This window comes from Solanum verrucosum, unplaced genomic scaffold (genome assembly GCF_900185275.1).
Source record: "Solanum verrucosum unplaced genomic scaffold, falcon-dt-bn FXZP01000031.1, whole genome shotgun sequence".
In the NCBI taxonomy this organism is placed as follows: Eukaryota; Viridiplantae; Streptophyta; class Magnoliopsida; order Solanales; family Solanaceae; genus Solanum; species Solanum verrucosum.
This window is the reverse complement of record NW_026020194.1, coordinates 1,150,836-1,168,909: the sequence shown is the minus strand read 5'-3', so window position 1 is coordinate 1,168,909 and position 18,074 is coordinate 1,150,836. Positions and strand designations below refer to the sequence as shown.

Sequence of the window (18,074 nt, the reverse complement as noted above, 5' to 3'; positions counted from 1 at the left end):
AAGTCTTTTATGTTTGAGTTATAAAAAGTTGGTTTCGAACTTTGAGTTAAAAGTTGAGAATTTGGTAAGTTTTGAGTTTGAAAGACATATGTTATTAAGAAAGGGATTTTCGGTGTCTTTTACAGTTTTCAAGTATTTAGTCCAATAATGTGGATTCTGAGTTGTGAGAGTTGTCGGTTTCAAATTTTGAGTCTTTTTGAGGATTTTGAGGTCCTAAGTTGTGAAATTGTAGAATTTTAGCCTTTGAATTGAATTTGGTCAACATTCGGGGTTCGGATGCTCGGATCGAAATTTTGATAATTGTGTTGGATTCGAGGGACAATTTTAGACCTAGGTGAGGTCTTGGTTGATTTTTGAGAGGTCCCAAGCTTAATTTAGTCTTTTTAGGCAGTGAGTTAGTTTCTTGTGGTTTTCACGAATATGAGGTCAAGGAGACCTCGGATTCGTGCTTTGACAGTTTCATTAAGTCCTAAACGTTGAGTATAATTGATTTGCATATGTAGTTTGTGTGCACAAGCATCTGAACGAATCCCGAGGGTCTTTTTTATGTTTTTGTGTTGGCTGATGTTTCTGGTGCTGCAGTCTTCACTAAAGCAGAACCTAGTTTGCTTTAGCAATGGTCTCTTAAGTGGAACCTGGTTCGCAAAAGCGAAACTTAACTTTGGGCAGGGTTCGCTTAAGCGATGGTAGTTCAAGAGGAACCTGGTTCGCAAAAGCTAGACCCCCAGTTTTTGCGGGGTTCGCTTAATCAAAATCTGGTTCTTTGAGAGGATTTTTACCTGCCATTTTCGGGGTTTAAGCCTCATTTTCCATTTTTGAGATTGGGGAACCCGTGGGTAATGATTTTTGAAAGGATTTTTTGTGCTAATCATTTGGGTAAGCTTTCATGATCATAAACCTTCATTTTTCTTTGGTTATTTATGAATACGAATATCAAAATTTGGGATTTTAATTAATAAATGGCAAGGTTTTTCAAGAACTCAAGTTCTTAGCTAAAATGGAGATTTTGAACTGATTTTAAGTCCTTATTGGAATGGTTTTCACTAATGAGTTCCTAAAGCCTTGAGTAATGTTTTCAAGTATTAACTTTTGAATTCATACCTTATTTTTGAAATTGGGTTTTGTGTTGACTGACCCACTTTTCAAGAGAATTGATGTGGATATTATTATTTCCGGAAAGTGAAAGTGAATGTGAATACTTGATTGTTATAGATTGTGTGGCTTTGGAAGTAATTCGGAAGGGAAAGATTCAACTCTTGGAGTATTATTGATTGATTTAAGGCAAATGATCTCCTAAACCTTGTATTCTAGTTGAATTTGTGTACTTCCTCCGTTGTTTGTGTGTTGAGAGTAGTGGGAATGAGGTGAAGGATTTAATTGTCAACTTGAAGCATCTAAATGAATTAAAAAGGGTTGAAATGAAAAAGGCTATGTGATGATCATCATGATGTGAATTATCTTATTGTGACCCTTGTTGATTGTTTGATGAAATGTTTGAAAGTATGAATGTGGACTTCAAATGTATAATTTGTTGTGTCTTTCGTGTGGTGTGATATTGCTTGTGTGCATTGATTGTTGAACTACGTGATAAGACATGTGATGAATTATGATTCTATGATCTTTGTCGGCGAGTGTGATTACCCCGAGGTCAATTCCGGCAAGTGCTTATAAAGCTGATGGAAAATGATTTCTGCTAGTGATATTGTGCCGATGGGAAATGGTTCCGGCAAGAGATTGATTATTGTGACTTAATGCATTTGATGTTTTTACGTGATTTGCTTGCTATTTGTGATTGTTGTACTTGTTGCGTATGATTGAACTACTTGACTTTGAGATTGACTTACTTGATTCTTTTGATTGGTGATTTGTGACTATTGGACTGCGAATATTGGGCCTTGTGAGTCGTGTATTGTAGAATTGCTAGGTTGAACTGACTTCTGTGTTGGTTGTAATTTTAAGAAGTTCAACTAAAGTGTAAGGGTATTCGGTTTCTTGCTAGATGCCTCATTTAATTATTAGGTTGCTTGATTGTACCGTATTGTTGGTACTCACTCCTTACTTCTACACTTGTGTAGGTACCGAGCCCAATATAGTGTGATCGCTCTTCTTCTCTTTATTGAGGCTCGTTGAAGGACTTTAGAGGTATCTGCTTGTCATTCTGGTGGGCTTTCTTATCCTTTTCTTTAAGCTTTGTTCTATTTGAGAATCAAAGACTAAAGGCCTGTTTGGCCATGCGATATGGTATCATGATATGAAATCATGATATGGTATTATGATATGGAATCATGAGATGAAATTGAAGGTTTGTTTGGACATGCGATATGGAATTTTTGTGTTGTATATTTTCTCATAAACATAAAAATCACATAAGTTGTAAAACTATTAAAATAGCCCCAATTGTTTATTCAATCTTATCAAATAAACAAAAAATTATAAAATCGCATAATAAATTATTACAAAGTTATTTGTTCTCCACTTAAGTAATTGTTTCATCTAACTTTAATTTAATAAAAAAAATTGAACATAAATTGTAGTGTACTAGTCTTTAATATAATCCTCCCACATAGTACGGACAATTTCCTCACGTTGAACTTGCATTTCTCGATCATGTGACCGAGAAGACAAACCAACATTGTTACTTTGAGCCATTTGTTGGCCAATATCCTCCGCAACTATATCTTCATGTTCATAGACCATAAATATTTCATCACTACTTTGGTATTCTCACAAATAATTATGTTACACTGCACAAGCTATGACAATTTTCACTTCTGTATCAATATCATAATGGTTCATGCCTTGTTTCAGTATTCTAAATCTATTTTTCCAAGCTCCAAAAGTCCGTTCAATCACATTGCGCAGAGATGAATGCCTATAATTAAATAGATCTTTGACATTTTGAGGCTCTCTTTCACTTTTTCAGTAATCTTGCAAATGGTAGCGTAGTCCTTTGTATGGAGCTAAAAATCCTTTTGTGTTTCGGAAACCAGCATCAACAACATAAAAATAGTGCTTCCAAGACAATGCAAAGTCATAAAATAAATATTATCTTTTTAAACAAAGTTGATAGGAAATATGTAACTAAATACTAATAAATGTTCACTTATTAAGGCCATAAAATAAATTTATTAATGTGATTGAAATTTTATCCTAAACCAAGGCCAAAATTGAGTATTATGTCGAATTTTGGAATGTACACTATTCATATTTTTGGTTGTATAAATGTTGGTGCCATCTTGCTAATTGTCTCGGCAACTATTTTAACATGCCGGTTAATTATTTCAAGTGAATGTTGAAAAGTTTCACAATCGTGAGGTGTGAGTTAAAATGACTATATGTTGATGAGAATAATAAATTTTAAAAAGTAATGATGTGATTATAAATTTTATTTACATATGAAACAAATGGTTAGTAGATATAAATGTGGGGTTGTTTTAACAAAATATAAACTCATGGATCAATTATTGTATTAAAATATCTCAAATCATGATATGGAATCACCATATAATTCCATATCATGGTTTTTGGAGAATATGGTATCACCTCTCATGATATGAAATCATGAGATGGAATCAGCGTAAAATCGCATGTCCAAACGCTGATTCCATCTCACGATACCATATCGTGATATAGTATCGCATGGACAAACGCCTACTAAGACTTGTACTTATTTCTTTATTCCGCACTTTATGTATTTAATGGCTTGTACACGTGACAATCAGATTTTGGGTATTGTTTAGAATAAATATGTTTTGTGCCTTTGTCTTGTTCTTGCTTTATTGTCTTCCACATTTCTTTCGTTTTCGTTCAGTTGAGGTTGACTTGTCTTAGTGGAAATAGACAAGTGTCGTCAGGTCCAGTTTTGAATGTAACTCTCTATTTCTGATATTTTTAAAAAAATCATATTTTTCGATAATCGCAATAACAACTTACGATAATTTTAATCATCAGGAATTTCCAAGTAACTCTGTTTAGCAATCATATCTTTGTATCTATCATCTATGTATGTGATTTAGTTGATAACATCAATCAATATTTATTTCGTAAAAAACACCACACGTACGTATTGATCTAACTTGATCACTATTGTCTTAATTAATAATTAAGAACATTTTAGTTATAAAGACATGACTCTTTCATTATCATGTCTCCATCATAATCAAGTCTCAAAACGAAATCAAGGATTTTATCATTTCAATCAAATGATTTGATAATAATTATAACTAAAAATTTATTACATGTCATATACTTATATTAACAAACATTCATAAAAAAAATAATATGTTTTTTATCTGCTTCTCCCAAATAGGGAAATTTTTCAAAATGTCAATATTTTAGTATTTAATAGGACTCCTTAGCCACACTTTCAATATTTATTAAAAATGTCAATATTTTAATTTGTTATGTATTTGATTTATGTTTTTTTCTTTGATTTAATTAAAAGAATACACTTATTTAATAACAGAAATGAGAAATTTAGGGGAGAGAATAATTTTTTAAAAAAAGAACATATCACTTAAAATTCTCATAAGTTACAAATTTAAAAATAAACGCATAGCACCCATTCCTCTTCTTCATCAAATTCTCCAATATCAATTGTTAAATTTCCATTGATACTACTCAATTTCTGTTGAAGTGAATTCGATTAAATTTTATTTTTCTGTTTGGGAAGAAATTTTTGAAATACAAATCAATTTAGAATACAAATTTGGAATACAAATCAGTTTAGAATAAAACTTTTGTTTAAATCAAAATTTAAAAATAAAAGTGAATAATTAATTTGATGAACAATTAAGAAACGACTTTAGAATACAATTTTTGAAATACAAAATCTAGTTTAGAATACAATTTTTTTTGTTTAATCAAAAGTTAAAATGAAACTATATGAGTACAAATAATTGATATACAACATACAAATACATTTATTTTGAATACAAATATAGTTAATAATTGAAGTTGAACATAACATACAAAATGAATGATTTGAATGCACATGAATACAATACAATATTACCTAAAAATACAATTAAAATTTAAAGAATACAACATACATATTAGTATGAATACTTATAATTTCATTCAAACAAATGCAATGTTCTGAAAATATAATTGACATATGAAAAATACAACTGACAATACTAATATGAACACAAATTAAATAGTAGTGAGGTTGATAAAAATATAGACCCAAAAGAAAATTCACTAAATAAACGATTTTATATTGAAGCACAAAAATACATAAAAGACTAAAAATATACAAATCAAAACTAAAAAATATTGATATGAACTTAATAAATACTAATCCAATAAGAATTTATCCGATAAATGATAATCTGATGTAAATATACTGATATGAACTTAATAAATATAAATCCAGTAAGAAGTTATCCGATCAATTGATAATTTGATGCATATCTTTTGTATAATTCTTTTTCATTTTGAAAAAAAAAAAAAAAAGAAGAAGAAAGAATCTGGACGGAGAGAGGGGAATAAAAATAAGGAAAAATTACAGAAATCCCACCTTTTAGTTTACTTATTACCATTATCTCCTACAAGTTTTACAAATCTCCAAAATCTCGCATTTTTGCGCGTCAGATTAGTGTATTAGCGCTTATATTATTGTATCTCGCGCATCAAATTAATGTATCAGCGCTTATATTATTGTATCCGTTTGAGGGATTTCTATAATTATAAACTTTTAAGGGATAAATTGTAATTTTATCTTAAAAGTATGTGATTTTTGTAATTTGCCCTAAAAATAATGAATAGAGAGAAGGTGGGGTTGAAGGAGAGTGAAAATTGTGGCTGAAGGGGAGCGAAAATAGGATTTATTTTAGGAGGATAATTATAAACATATAATTTGCTATTATGAGAGAGATAAAAATTAAATTAAAAAAATATGAGAGAGAATATGATGGATACACTTTATTTGCTAAAATATTAACATATTGACATTTTAAATAATTATTTTAAAGTATAAATATTTTTAATAATTATATTAGGAATTTTGATTAGTTAGCTAATCACTGGCCCATTGTTCACCCATCAATAAATGGGCCTGCAGATTCTGACAGTGGAAGCTCTATTGTTTTCTAGTCCGCCACTTGGTTGGATATGAAATTTACTTCGTAAGAGCAGTACGAACGTAGATGATTTTATTTTATTTTTAAATAATTAATTTAATTTGTCAATTTATTTTATAACTTTTTTATAAATATATATTTAATTTTTGTTTTTATAGATAATTTTTTTTGTAAATAACACATGAATAATTCACTCAATTCCTGCACAATCCATACGTAAGGTAGAAATTGGCTTGCAACTTGTAAGTTAAAGAAACGATAACTTAAAGGACAAAGTATAAAATAAAATAAAGAGGAGGATAATTCTATTAATTCTTTTTATTTTTTTAAATTCCTTCCTAGGAGACCTGGTTCTATCATATATGTTCTTTATCGTCCTAATATAAGCTATCGGGACACCTCTAGGCTCTAGCCTCCAAGCATATCTAGAGAGCATTTTGCGAAACTTTGTCATAAGCCTTTTCAAGTTCAATGAACATCATATGTAGGTCTTTCTCTATACTTCTTTACCAGTCACCGCACAAGATGGATGACTTTAGTAATCAATTGTCTTGACATGAATCCAAATTGATTCTTGAGAATGGACACCCCTCTCCTCACCCTCATATCCATCACTCTCTCTCACCTTCATCATGTACCTTAATAATTTGATACCCTGTAATTATTACAATTTTCAATATCATCATTGTTTTTGTACAAATGAAACCATTGTACTCCACTTTCATTCATCAGGCATTTTTGTCATCATAAAAATAACATTAACCAACCTAATTAACCATGTCATGCCTACCTTGTGTGTGCTCTTCAAAATTCCATTGAAATCTTGTTGAGACCGGTCGTTCTTCCCTTACTCATCGTATTAATAGCATATTTAACCTCATCAACCCTAAAAGACGTACAATACCTAAAGTCTCAGTGTCTTTCAGGGTGGACTAAATCACCCAGCACAATATTTTTGCCCCTTTCTTCAAAACTAATGTTGGAGTCAACAACAAAATTGTATGTGTTCGATTATATACTTATTACAAAGAATATTTGGGGTAATGATTCGTGCTTGAATGTATTGGAATTCAATTTCAAAAGTGAAAAGTACATTGAAAAATAAAATTATCAGTTTCAACAACAAAAACAACAAAAAAGTAAGTTCAAAAATAACATTAGCAACATGTCCATTGCAATCCCACAAGTAAGGTATGAAGAAGTAGTGTATACACAGACCTTATCCCTACCTTGAGAGATAGAAAAGTTAATTTTGATAAACCCTTAACTCAAAGACAAGTATACCAAAGCAGTTCCAAAAAAAAAATAACATTAGTGAATAAGTCATGATAAAATACTAAAGATAACATGACAAAACATTATTAAAAATATAATAATAACTACAACATAATGATACAATAACGAAGTGCAAGAAACAATAAATAGTAACTAAAATCAAAATACAAAAACCAACATATGCATAGTCCTAAAAAAAAGGGGGGGGAAGGGGAGAGGGGGGGGAGGGGGGGATTACGCGAAAAAGCAAACATATACTGGTTAACTAGCTAACATAGCTATAGTTTGAATTAATTACCACCGGCGGCCTCTTTTTGGCTATAATTATGTGTGTCTCTCTCCTTTTTTCCTCTCTCTAGCCTCTCTCCTCTCTTATACATATACAAATATAAATACAAATTATACATATACATGTATAATTATATAACATATATACAAATACACTTCGCCTCTCTTCACTATCTGTCCTCTATCCTCCCTCTCCCAATCTTGCTCGTCAATTATACAAATACATACCAATAACATATATATTATATGACAGATATACATATACAATTCAACAGATATATAAATACAATTCACCGCTCTCCACTCTCTGCCCTCTCTCACTCGTCTCTCTCCCACTCTCGCTCGCTTCTCTCCTCCCTCTAACATGTAGTTACGAATCGTAATTAGCAAATCATAGTTTGAATTAATTGCCACTGGCGACCTCTTTTTGGCTATAATTATGTGTGCCTCTCTCCTTTTTTTCCTCTCTCTAGCCTCTCGCCTCTCTCCTTTCTTATAGATATATAAATATAAATACAAATTATACATATACATGTATAATTATATAACATATATATGAATACACTTCGCCTCTCTTCACTCTCTGTCCTCTATCCTCCCTCTCCCAATCTTGCTCGTCAATTATATAAATACATACGTATATCAGTTACATATATATTATATGATAGATATACATATACAATTCAACAGATATATAAATACAATTCACCGCTCTCCACTCTCTGCCCTCTCTCGCTCGTCTCTCTTCCACTCTCGTTCACCTCTCTCCTTCCTCTAATATGAAGTTCGTAATTAGCAAATCATAGTTGTAGAACCTAATTAAGTTATTTTTAATATCTATTTGCAAGATTTCCTTTTTTTTAGACAATTATTTTTATGACCAATCAAATCCTTAGCCACCCCTTGAAAAGTCTTTATATATATAAAATATTAAGATAAAAGCAAAATGCACCCGGGTGCAAACCTAAATGTACTAAAAAAGAAGAAACTTCTCTTTCTTTCTATACACAATAATGGCTGCCCTTTCTCAGCTGTTAGCTCATATCTACACCATGACTCTAGTCTTCTTCACCATTCTAATCCTCGAACTCGTAATCTTTGTACGCTCCATAACCGACACAATCTCCGATTCCGGCCGCGGCCGCCCCATCACCACCAAGCAATACCTCAAACTCATCGATGAAAAAAACCCGGTCAGCCAGTTCAAAACCGCATCAATCAACCCGGCCGGTTTTCCCGATACCTGTGCGGTTTGTTTATCGGCATTTGAAGACGGCGAACAAGTACGGAAGTTGAAATGCAAGCATATATTTCATAAGGATTGTTTGGACACGTGGCTCCAACAGGATTCTGCCACGTGTCCACTCTGCCGGAATAAGGTGCTGCCGGAGGAAATTGTGGTTAAATTCCGGCAGCACCGCAACCACCAGACGGAGTATGAAGGGAGTGATGAGGAGCTCATTTTTTTGTTATCTGCATTACATGGTAATTATATTCGTAGATTTTTGTAAAATTATTAGAAAATTTTTGTAATTTTTTTTTTTTTTTTGTATATAAAAAGATTTAGAATATTAAAAAAAGAAAATAATTGAGTGTGCTTCATACACTTGGGGATTTCTGGTTGGTTAATTGTGCCAGATAGATAATTTAGAGATTTTATCCTACTTTGAGTGTCGGTAATATTAACTAAAAATTGTAATTAAATTATTTTATTTTATTTTAAAAAAAAAAAGAGGTAGTGTTGATAATATGTATAGATTTGTTTGATAACATTATCTGGCAAGTGTTGAAAAATTGTTGGTCATGCTCAGAATAGTGGTGGCCTACAAAAAGTTTGGCATGGAGTAATTAATTAAATTAATTTAAAAGAATGGTAGGTGAAATGCTTGAAATTATTTTGAATTGATAGCTCTAAAAAAAAAATACTTTGATGATATTTCAAAAAATAAAATGTTTAAAATGTAAAGAAAAAGTAAAAATGGCTTTAAATTATGGAATAAAAATGTCATCCGTTAAAATTTAATCCAAATCGCTTTTGTTGTTAATATTTTGAACAAAAATGCTCATATTGTTAATTTTGGTTCAAAAACATTTTTTTCTTAATAAATATATTGTGTTTTTTTAAAACACATTAACTTGCTAATAAAACATTATTTTTCTTATTTTTTGTCTTCTAAATTTCTTTCAACTTTAAGATAAAAGTGGTAAGTACTCATTTTTCTTCTGAATCTTATTTTGTCAAATAAAACCGAATTACCCCATATATTTTTTATACTAATTCACAAAATTTAAGAAGAAAAATATAAATTTTATTGTTATCTAATTGAAAATTAAAAAAAATGATTGGTTACAATATTTTTATTAGGAAAAGATTGTGTTTAAAAAGAAAAGGAAATAATATGTTTATTTAAATTTTTAAAAAAAGTGACTCAAAAGTAACAACAAAGACATTTTTGGATCAAATATTATTTTTTGGACTAAACTAAATTATTAACTGAGAATATTCTTAATCAATTTCACATAATTTAAAAATATTTTTGACCTTTTTTTTTTTTGTTTAAAATGAATCCTAAGGGCTAAGATAGGGAAGTTCTTTTATGATTTTTTTTTAAAAAAAAATAGTAACTATTCTATTTATGAAACGGGAGGAGTTATAGTGTTACATCAAGAGCTTTTTTTTATGTTTAATTATTTGATAGTTTAAGACTTTAAGTAGTGAATACAAATATATTTATGTCCACCTTTTGTCAAACTTGATTAAAAAAAAAGTTCTCAAAACTCAAGAAAGGACTTTTTCTTTTAATAAGTTAAAGAATAAATGAAAATAAAAATCTATTTTTAAAATAGAAGTGAGTTGTGGATATGGGTGTTCAAAACGGAATAGTAATCAATAAGTCAATCACAAAATTAATTTATTGGCTTATCGATACTAGGTTATTGAATAAACAGTTGGTGAACGGATTAGAATTTTATAATTAACAACTTATTGGTGTGGGGGTGGATTATTCAATTTTCTTATTGGATAAATCATTAACTCATTACCATACAAACAATTTAAACTTAGGTATATTAGCAACATTTAATATTTTTCCATAATATATAATTATATGTTATTAGTCCTAAGGTAGCAAAGCTAAAAATTTGAAAATATATTTACTTTCCTATTATTCACTATTACATTATTATAAATCTATAGTAGAAGAATTTTTTAACTGCATTTAAAATAGAAAAAAATAAGTCATTTTTTAAAGGTGCGTTCATGGAGAAAAGAAAAAGGTAGAGGTTAACCGATATATCATTCGATAACCGTTCGATAAGTACTAATTCATTATCGAATCAATAATATCTTATAGATTAGCTAGAGAATTAGTAAAATTAAATACCGACTTGAACAAGGAAAGCGGTTCAAGCCCAGCTTGTGAAAAGGCCTTTGCTATTAAAGGAGAATTAGCCTTCTCTTTTTTATGTCACTTCCAGTGAAGGTCGGGTATGTGCCGTTACATGCAAGATCTTCATTCCTTTCACCGGAGGTAGCACTAGTCAAAGAGGGAGACTCTGTTCAAAGCGTTGCTATGGTCAATAAACAGCCTTAAAGTGTTTCCGAATGACCTTGAGGAATTAAAAATTGATATTCATTAGGTCAAACCTTTAAGCGAAATTATCCGTTTGATCCATTAGATAAGTAGCCCTAGTTGTGGGAATAACATAAAAAGAAATTATGGGTATGAAGTCGTTTTTGTTAGAAAATGTTTTATCCTTAATGTGAAATATTTTAACATAAATTTAAATTTAATCAAACTTTAAAATAGATATAGGATGAAACAGAAAAAATAAAATCAAACCATATAATTTAGCACTTTGTGATGGGTTTGACAACTATAGAAATTCCAAAAACAAAAAAAACTACTTAGAAAAACATATTTAGTTACGTGTCCTCATCTAATACTTATGACAAACAGCTGGCAAAACTTTTAAAACAGTTGTACAATTTGGCTAAATATCTAAAATAGCCTCTCAAATTTGGCTAAATATCTAAAATAGCCTCTCAAACTTGGTAAATTAAGCACTTAAATTTAGATTAATAACCATTTGAAAAATGACAAGTTTTCATAAGTGTGTCCTGCGAAGAGCGGTGTTGTGACGTGTCTAGTAATGGATGGTCAGTCGAACACTTTATCAAAAAATTATATTATCTGTATAAATAATTGTAAACTATACCTAATTGGTTTAGTTCTTTGAGCTGGTCATAAGTTTATAAAAATTAGGGGTGTTCATGGTTTTGATAAAAACCGATCCAAACCGAAAAACCAAACCAAATCGATTAAATGAACCGATTTAATCTGGGTTTTGGTTTGATTTGGTTTTAGATTGTTAAGAACCGATAATATTTTGTTTGGTTATGGTTATGGTTTTGTTCGAAAAAAATCGAAGAAATAATCGAACCGAACCAACAAGTTATATACATAAATTTTATTATTATACATACATAATATATTATATTCATAAACAATTTTAAAGATTTTATATATGTTTCATCAAAATTTTATTTTTATAATTTACTTATGAAAGAAAAAATGTCCAAGGTGAGAACATTTTTCTTATTGGTTTCATGTATATGAGTGTCTATGAAAATTCTTTGTGGGACTAAAAATGTCATTGTCTCTTCCTTCTATGCCAAAATAGTGAATTTTGAAGTTTTATTCAGTAAATTCAATGATCGAAAGTTCTGTAATGCCAGTCATTCTAACTATTTTTTTGTTTGAATGGATTGTTGTCACTTTTTTCACGTTTTGAATGAATTATTTATTTTATTTTTATGTATGGTTAATAACCGAATAACCAAACCAAACCAAACCAAAACCGAAAACAACCAAACCGATAAATGTATATTATATTTGGTTTGGTTTGGTTTTGATAATTTTAAAACTGATTAAGTTGGTTTGGTTTTGATTTTGACCAATAACCGACCCAAACAAACCGTGAACACCCCTAATAAAAATAATGTTTTATGTATTTAACAGTTCTAATCTTTTAAATTTGTTACAATTTAATTTTATTTTATTTTCATCAAAAATATTTATCAAATTCTATTGGTTATATTTTTTGGAAATCATGGGGGAAAAAATCGCGAGAACTTAAATTTAAAGGTACATACTACTAAAAAAGGTCAAATACTCAGAAATAAATCAACAAAAATTTATTGGTTTTATATGAAAAAACAGACGGACTTCAAAAAATCGGAAAAGAGTGCCTCGAACAAAAAAAAATCAAGAGAATCCATCATCCATGTAAAATATACTTATTCAGACTTTTATTAAAAAAATTATATAAAAATCACTTTTAAAAGAATATGAAATATAATTGATAATGCCTTAATTGTTCCAACAAATTTAAATTATTGGCCAGGATATCAAGAACATCAAGTAACATAAAAAGACATCATCACATCAAGCCATATAATTTAGCACTTTAATTATTTGAAAATTCCATAGACAAAAACTTCTACTAGAAAAAAACATATTTAGTGACGTGTTCATCTACTACTTATGACAAACAGCTGGCAAACCTTTAAAATGAGAGAAAAGTACTCCAAATTTTATTAATTTCGTATTTGAATTATTCACAGTATTAAAAACATATATATTTAATTAAATAAACTTAGATACAATCTTAATACACCTTCGATAAAAAATAGAGAAAAGTGTTGAAAACATCTGTAAACTTAGCAAGAATTTAATAGTATATTTCATTCATGTTGTAATATCAGGGGTGTACTTAAGTTCGATTAATCAAGAAAATAAATGTTTTTAAGGCTATCAATAATTTAAAAATGAAACTAATAATTTACGCCGAGTTTAGAACTAATTCTAATATTTCTCTCTTAAAATAATAATCACGTTGTACAACTTCTCTTTCATAAAATTTGGCTAAATATCTAAATTAATCTCTCAAATTTGACAGAGCTACTAGGTTAAACACTTAAATTTAAATAAATAACAATTTGAACACTTGTATTATTTTTAAATGTGTCCTGGAAACACCTATATCTTACTTAGTATATAATTTATTATAAATTGTAATTCCTTAATTTAAAATTACACATGTCAAACGGTTGTGAAATATTTAAGTGTATAAGTGATTATCACTCATTTGGTGTGTATCTATAGAGAAAATGAGAAAAATGACTCTTAATGTTTGAGTTTGAGGGTAGGTTTAAAATTGTTCTCTTAACATACATATACATATAGTTAGTCATAAGTTTATAAAATTGATCTCTTAGTTATGCACTTAACAGTTTTGAGAATTTAAATCTGTCAAAACTTAATACTTTTAGTTTTCGGTAAAAAATATTTATTGAACTCTATCTATTAAATTTTCTTTAAAAAAATTAGTGAGAATATATTTAAAAGTATATACTGCTTTAAAAAATTGAGGGACAAAATCAACGAAAATCTATCGGTTATAGGGCAAAATCGAGGAGAAATCAACGGACTTCAAAATGTTTGAAAAATAATGCCTCGAAACACAAAATTACGAAAATTTATCATCTAGATAGAATACACTAATCTTGATTTCTACTGAAAAATAAATATTTTTATTTTTATATGTTCTTCAACTACAATTTTGTGCTTTCAAAACTAATATCTATTTATCAATTTTAAACCTACCTTCAAATATGAAGGATCATTTTTGCCATTTTTTCTTATATCTTACATTATAAACTATTATATTTTTTTGAGCTATCGAGCGATTCTATTTGTTATATTCATATGATTTAGGTTGTACTTTGTATTTCCACACCCCTCGCTCTTTTTGTATCACTATATTCATTCATTCTTGTATCATTTGTATTCATTCGCTTTTATATCACTTGTATTCATTCACTTTTGCATCATTTATATTTTTAAAGCTCTTGTATCACTTATAATATTCACTCTTGTATCACTTATATTTTTTCGCTCGTGTATCACTTGTATTTGAAGCACTTATATCACTTGTATACATATGCTCTTGTATCACTTGTTTTAAAAATTGTCCACTCATCCTATACATGCTAGATACATTAATAAGCATAGGCATAATACATAAATATGTCCTTAAATTTGGCTTCAGCTGACATATATCCTCTCTAACTTTGGATATGCAGAAACAGATACTTAAACTTGTATAAAATTGAACAAGTAGACGTAGGACACCATGTAGGATATTAAATTGTCGTGTAAGACAAAAATGTCTACTTGTACACATCCAAAGTTAGAGAATATAGCTGTCAGTTGAGGCGAAATCAAAAGACATATTCCTTAAAAATGTCAGTTGTCCACTAATAAGTTATAGATACACACAGGGGTGGATCCAACCTTTTGATTACTATTTATACATGGTTAAAATTATTTTTTATGTATATATAGTAGATGTTGAACACCCTTCGGTTAGTTGGTGTTTTTAGTTCTTCAGATTTTGAACCTCTTTATTGAAAATCCTAACTCCGCCATTGAATACACATATACATAAATACACATATATATCTCCTCATAGCTATCCTCGCATGTTATAGATATTCAAATACATAAATACACATATGTATCTCCTCAAATCTATCACTCTTATACTATAAAAATACAGCAATACATAGATACATATATGTATTTCCTCAAAGTTGTCCTTTAGTATTTTTCAGAGGAAAAAAAGAAGAAGAAAAAGACAATTCATTTGTATCAGGTACGAGAATGTGTATCGAAAAGAATAAAAGGGAGAATATATATATATATTTACTAACTGTTGGATTAGGCCCCTGGGCCTCAATTTGGATCTATTTTGTACTTAGATTCACTTGTTAGACTATGGTACGTTGTTAAAGTAGAAAATTAAAGTTTTGAACACTTAAATAAATAAACTTGGCTTGAAGACATACAATTAGACTACATCTTATGGCAAACCTGAAGATGTAACTGATAGAATTTTTATTTTTTTTTATTTTTAAGGTTCATGAATATATTTATCTTATTATAATATTTTTAAAAATAATTATTAATTGAGTAACTATCTACTCGTAACATCTGCGTATGTAGTTAAAATTGTAGTCACTTCCATTTGTAAAGATTCCAATTCTGCGTCGGAGAAAAAGTGCTCGACAACAATTGTCATTATCGAACAGTTTTAATTAATTTGCTACAGCTCATAAGTCATATGAACATTTCAAAATCAAATTACCTTGTAATTAAAAATAATTTAATAACTTTAAATTTCTCTTATTTTTAACTAAATAATTTACAACCACTAAAATATCTATAAATTTATCTAAGAATTACTTCAAATCAAAAATTAAAAAATATGTATATGCTTAAATACCGTATCAATCAAAAAATGTCACATAAAATGAAAATGAAGTTATAAACTAAGAAACAGAAACATTTTTTCAAGATTGTGAATTGCATAATTACATGAAGAACAAGCAACAGAATTAACAGCTGAAATAGTTACCATTCTATAGACCCCAAAAAAAACAAAAAAAAACTTAAACTGACATTTACAACTACTTTTTTTCCCTCTTCATAATTATGCAAAATCAGAAAAAAAAAAAGAAGGTAAATTAGCTGCCATTTATTCTCCTTTGTTCAAGCAGAAAAGACTCCATTAATGGCTGCAAGACCCACTTCACTTTTAGGCTCAATAATTTTGGTTTCTCCAAAAGTCATGTTGATTTTTGAAGAATACCCATCAAATTTTTGAGCTAAAATTTCAGAGAAATAAGAGAATAATTGAATCTCTTCTTCAGATCCAAATTTTCTTGAATTCTTCACTCTCCTTTCATACTCTTCTGCAACCAACATAGCAATATCAGCCATACTACTAAATTGTAAAATTTGATTTGGAGATCTTTTAATTTGATGTGTAATGAAATAAATTGTTGGATTTATATATAGTAGATTGGGGAAGACTAAAACAGTGGGAAATGGATAAGGTTGCCACATGAATACAATCTGTAACGTGGTATTATTTTAATGACAAAACCTTGGGTTTGGTTTTCATATATTCCAATGGACTTTTTTGTCACTTTTTTAAAATTATTTTTTTAAGTTATTCCCATTGTTTATTTTTTTATTCTTGCTTGAGCCCAAAGGTTTTGGGATAGTACAAGGATTTTTTTTAAAGTAATGCTTTTGTGGAGTTCAAGGAAGTTTACTTATCTTTAAGAAAGATCTGGAGTCGTAAATATTTATTCATTTTTAACTTAAAAGTTTTGGATTGAAGTTTTTTGAAGTATGAAATTGTTTTGTTAGGTGAGTCTTTTTTTGATATAAATTTATATTTAATCAAAGTTTAATCAAATAGTTGAGTACTTGGTGAGATCCGAAACAACAAAAGAGGATCTTTGAGAACTTGAAATTTAATTAGATAAGAGCATCTAATGATATTTTCTTTGGTTTAGTTGAGGAAACTACATATTTAACTAATCAATCAAAAAAAAATTATATTGGTTAACCAATTATATTTAAAATGTATATTATTATTGTGATGGGCGATTTTAAAATTTAAAAATTTCTTAGAAGGGATGTGTAAGCTCTAAAGTGTATAAAATTAGTGTGTGGATCACTTTAAAGGAGTTTATAATTAATCTTAAGAAATATTTATTTTCAAAACTTATAATTTGGATAAAGACCTTCGAATTCATAAGGTATTTTCTTGACGTTTCACCAAATTCTAGATGTCAAACTCAGAGAAATAATTTTAGTCTTATTCTATATTTCTTCATTTTCCCTTTAGAAAATAATTTAAATCAATGAGAAGACCTATATTTATTTAAAGATTTAAAAAAGGGAAAGAAAAGTCAAAACACCATTACCTATTCTTCTTTAAAAGTAAGCGTGAAGACTTTTTCTTAATAATTAGGTTTTGACATTTTTTGACAAATGCCACTCATTATGCAATGTTTGCTATAATTTATGAACCATATAGACTTTAAAAAAAGTGACGTTCATATAGTTTCTAGTAAAAAAATAAAAAAAAATGTGTTAGGTGAAGTTTTAAATAAAGAAAAAAATTACAGTTTTTTCATCATGAACAACATTTTTTTCCATTTGATCATATGTCAAAAGTAAATAGTACTTAGCATTTTAATGCCACAATTTAATTATCATAGTGTTGACCAAAAACAAAAATGAATTTTCAGAAAAAAAAAATTTTAAAACTAAAATTAAATGGGAAATACTTTATGTCTTGTCTAATTATGAAAAGAATAAGATGGCAGAGAAATTAAAAATATGTAGAGAAGAGTAATCTAGAAAGTAACTTTGAAAACATCGTGATTAATAATCAAAGTGATTTTTGCTTATCAGAGAAGAAAAAAAAGTATATTGTCATTGTAAAAGCCTCGAATTCAAAATTTGTGATTAAAGTTTATGATTAAAAATATAAAAAAGTACTTAT

General features: G+C 28.8%; 2 protein-coding genes across 2 annotated transcripts in view; both read left to right on the top strand.

The window, feature by feature from the left end:
- Positions 1–2,996: 2,996 nt before the first annotated feature.
- The window catches only part of LOC125829479 (cytochrome P450 71AU50-like), a 239,725-nt gene continuing 224,647 nt past the window's right edge, over positions 2,997–18,074 (top strand). Inside the window, exon 1 of the mRNA XM_049508694.1 lies at positions 2,997–3,009. The gene's annotated coding sequence lies outside the window, so the exon portion shown is untranslated. The remainder of the gene's footprint in view (positions 3,010–18,074) is intronic.
- LOC125829524 (probable E3 ubiquitin-protein ligase XERICO) lies at positions 8,589–9,236 on the top strand. Its single transcript, XM_049508745.1, has one exon. The coding sequence runs from the start codon at positions 8,660–8,662 to the stop codon at positions 9,155–9,157; it is 498 nt and encodes a 165-aa protein (XP_049364702.1). The 5' UTR covers positions 8,589–8,659; the 3' UTR covers positions 9,158–9,236.

Excerpts from the sequence above, each read along its gene's own strand:
- LOC125829524 (XM_049508745.1), top strand. The coding sequence starts at position 8,660 with ATGGCTGCCCTTTCTCAGCTGTTAGCTCATATCTACACCATGACTCTA.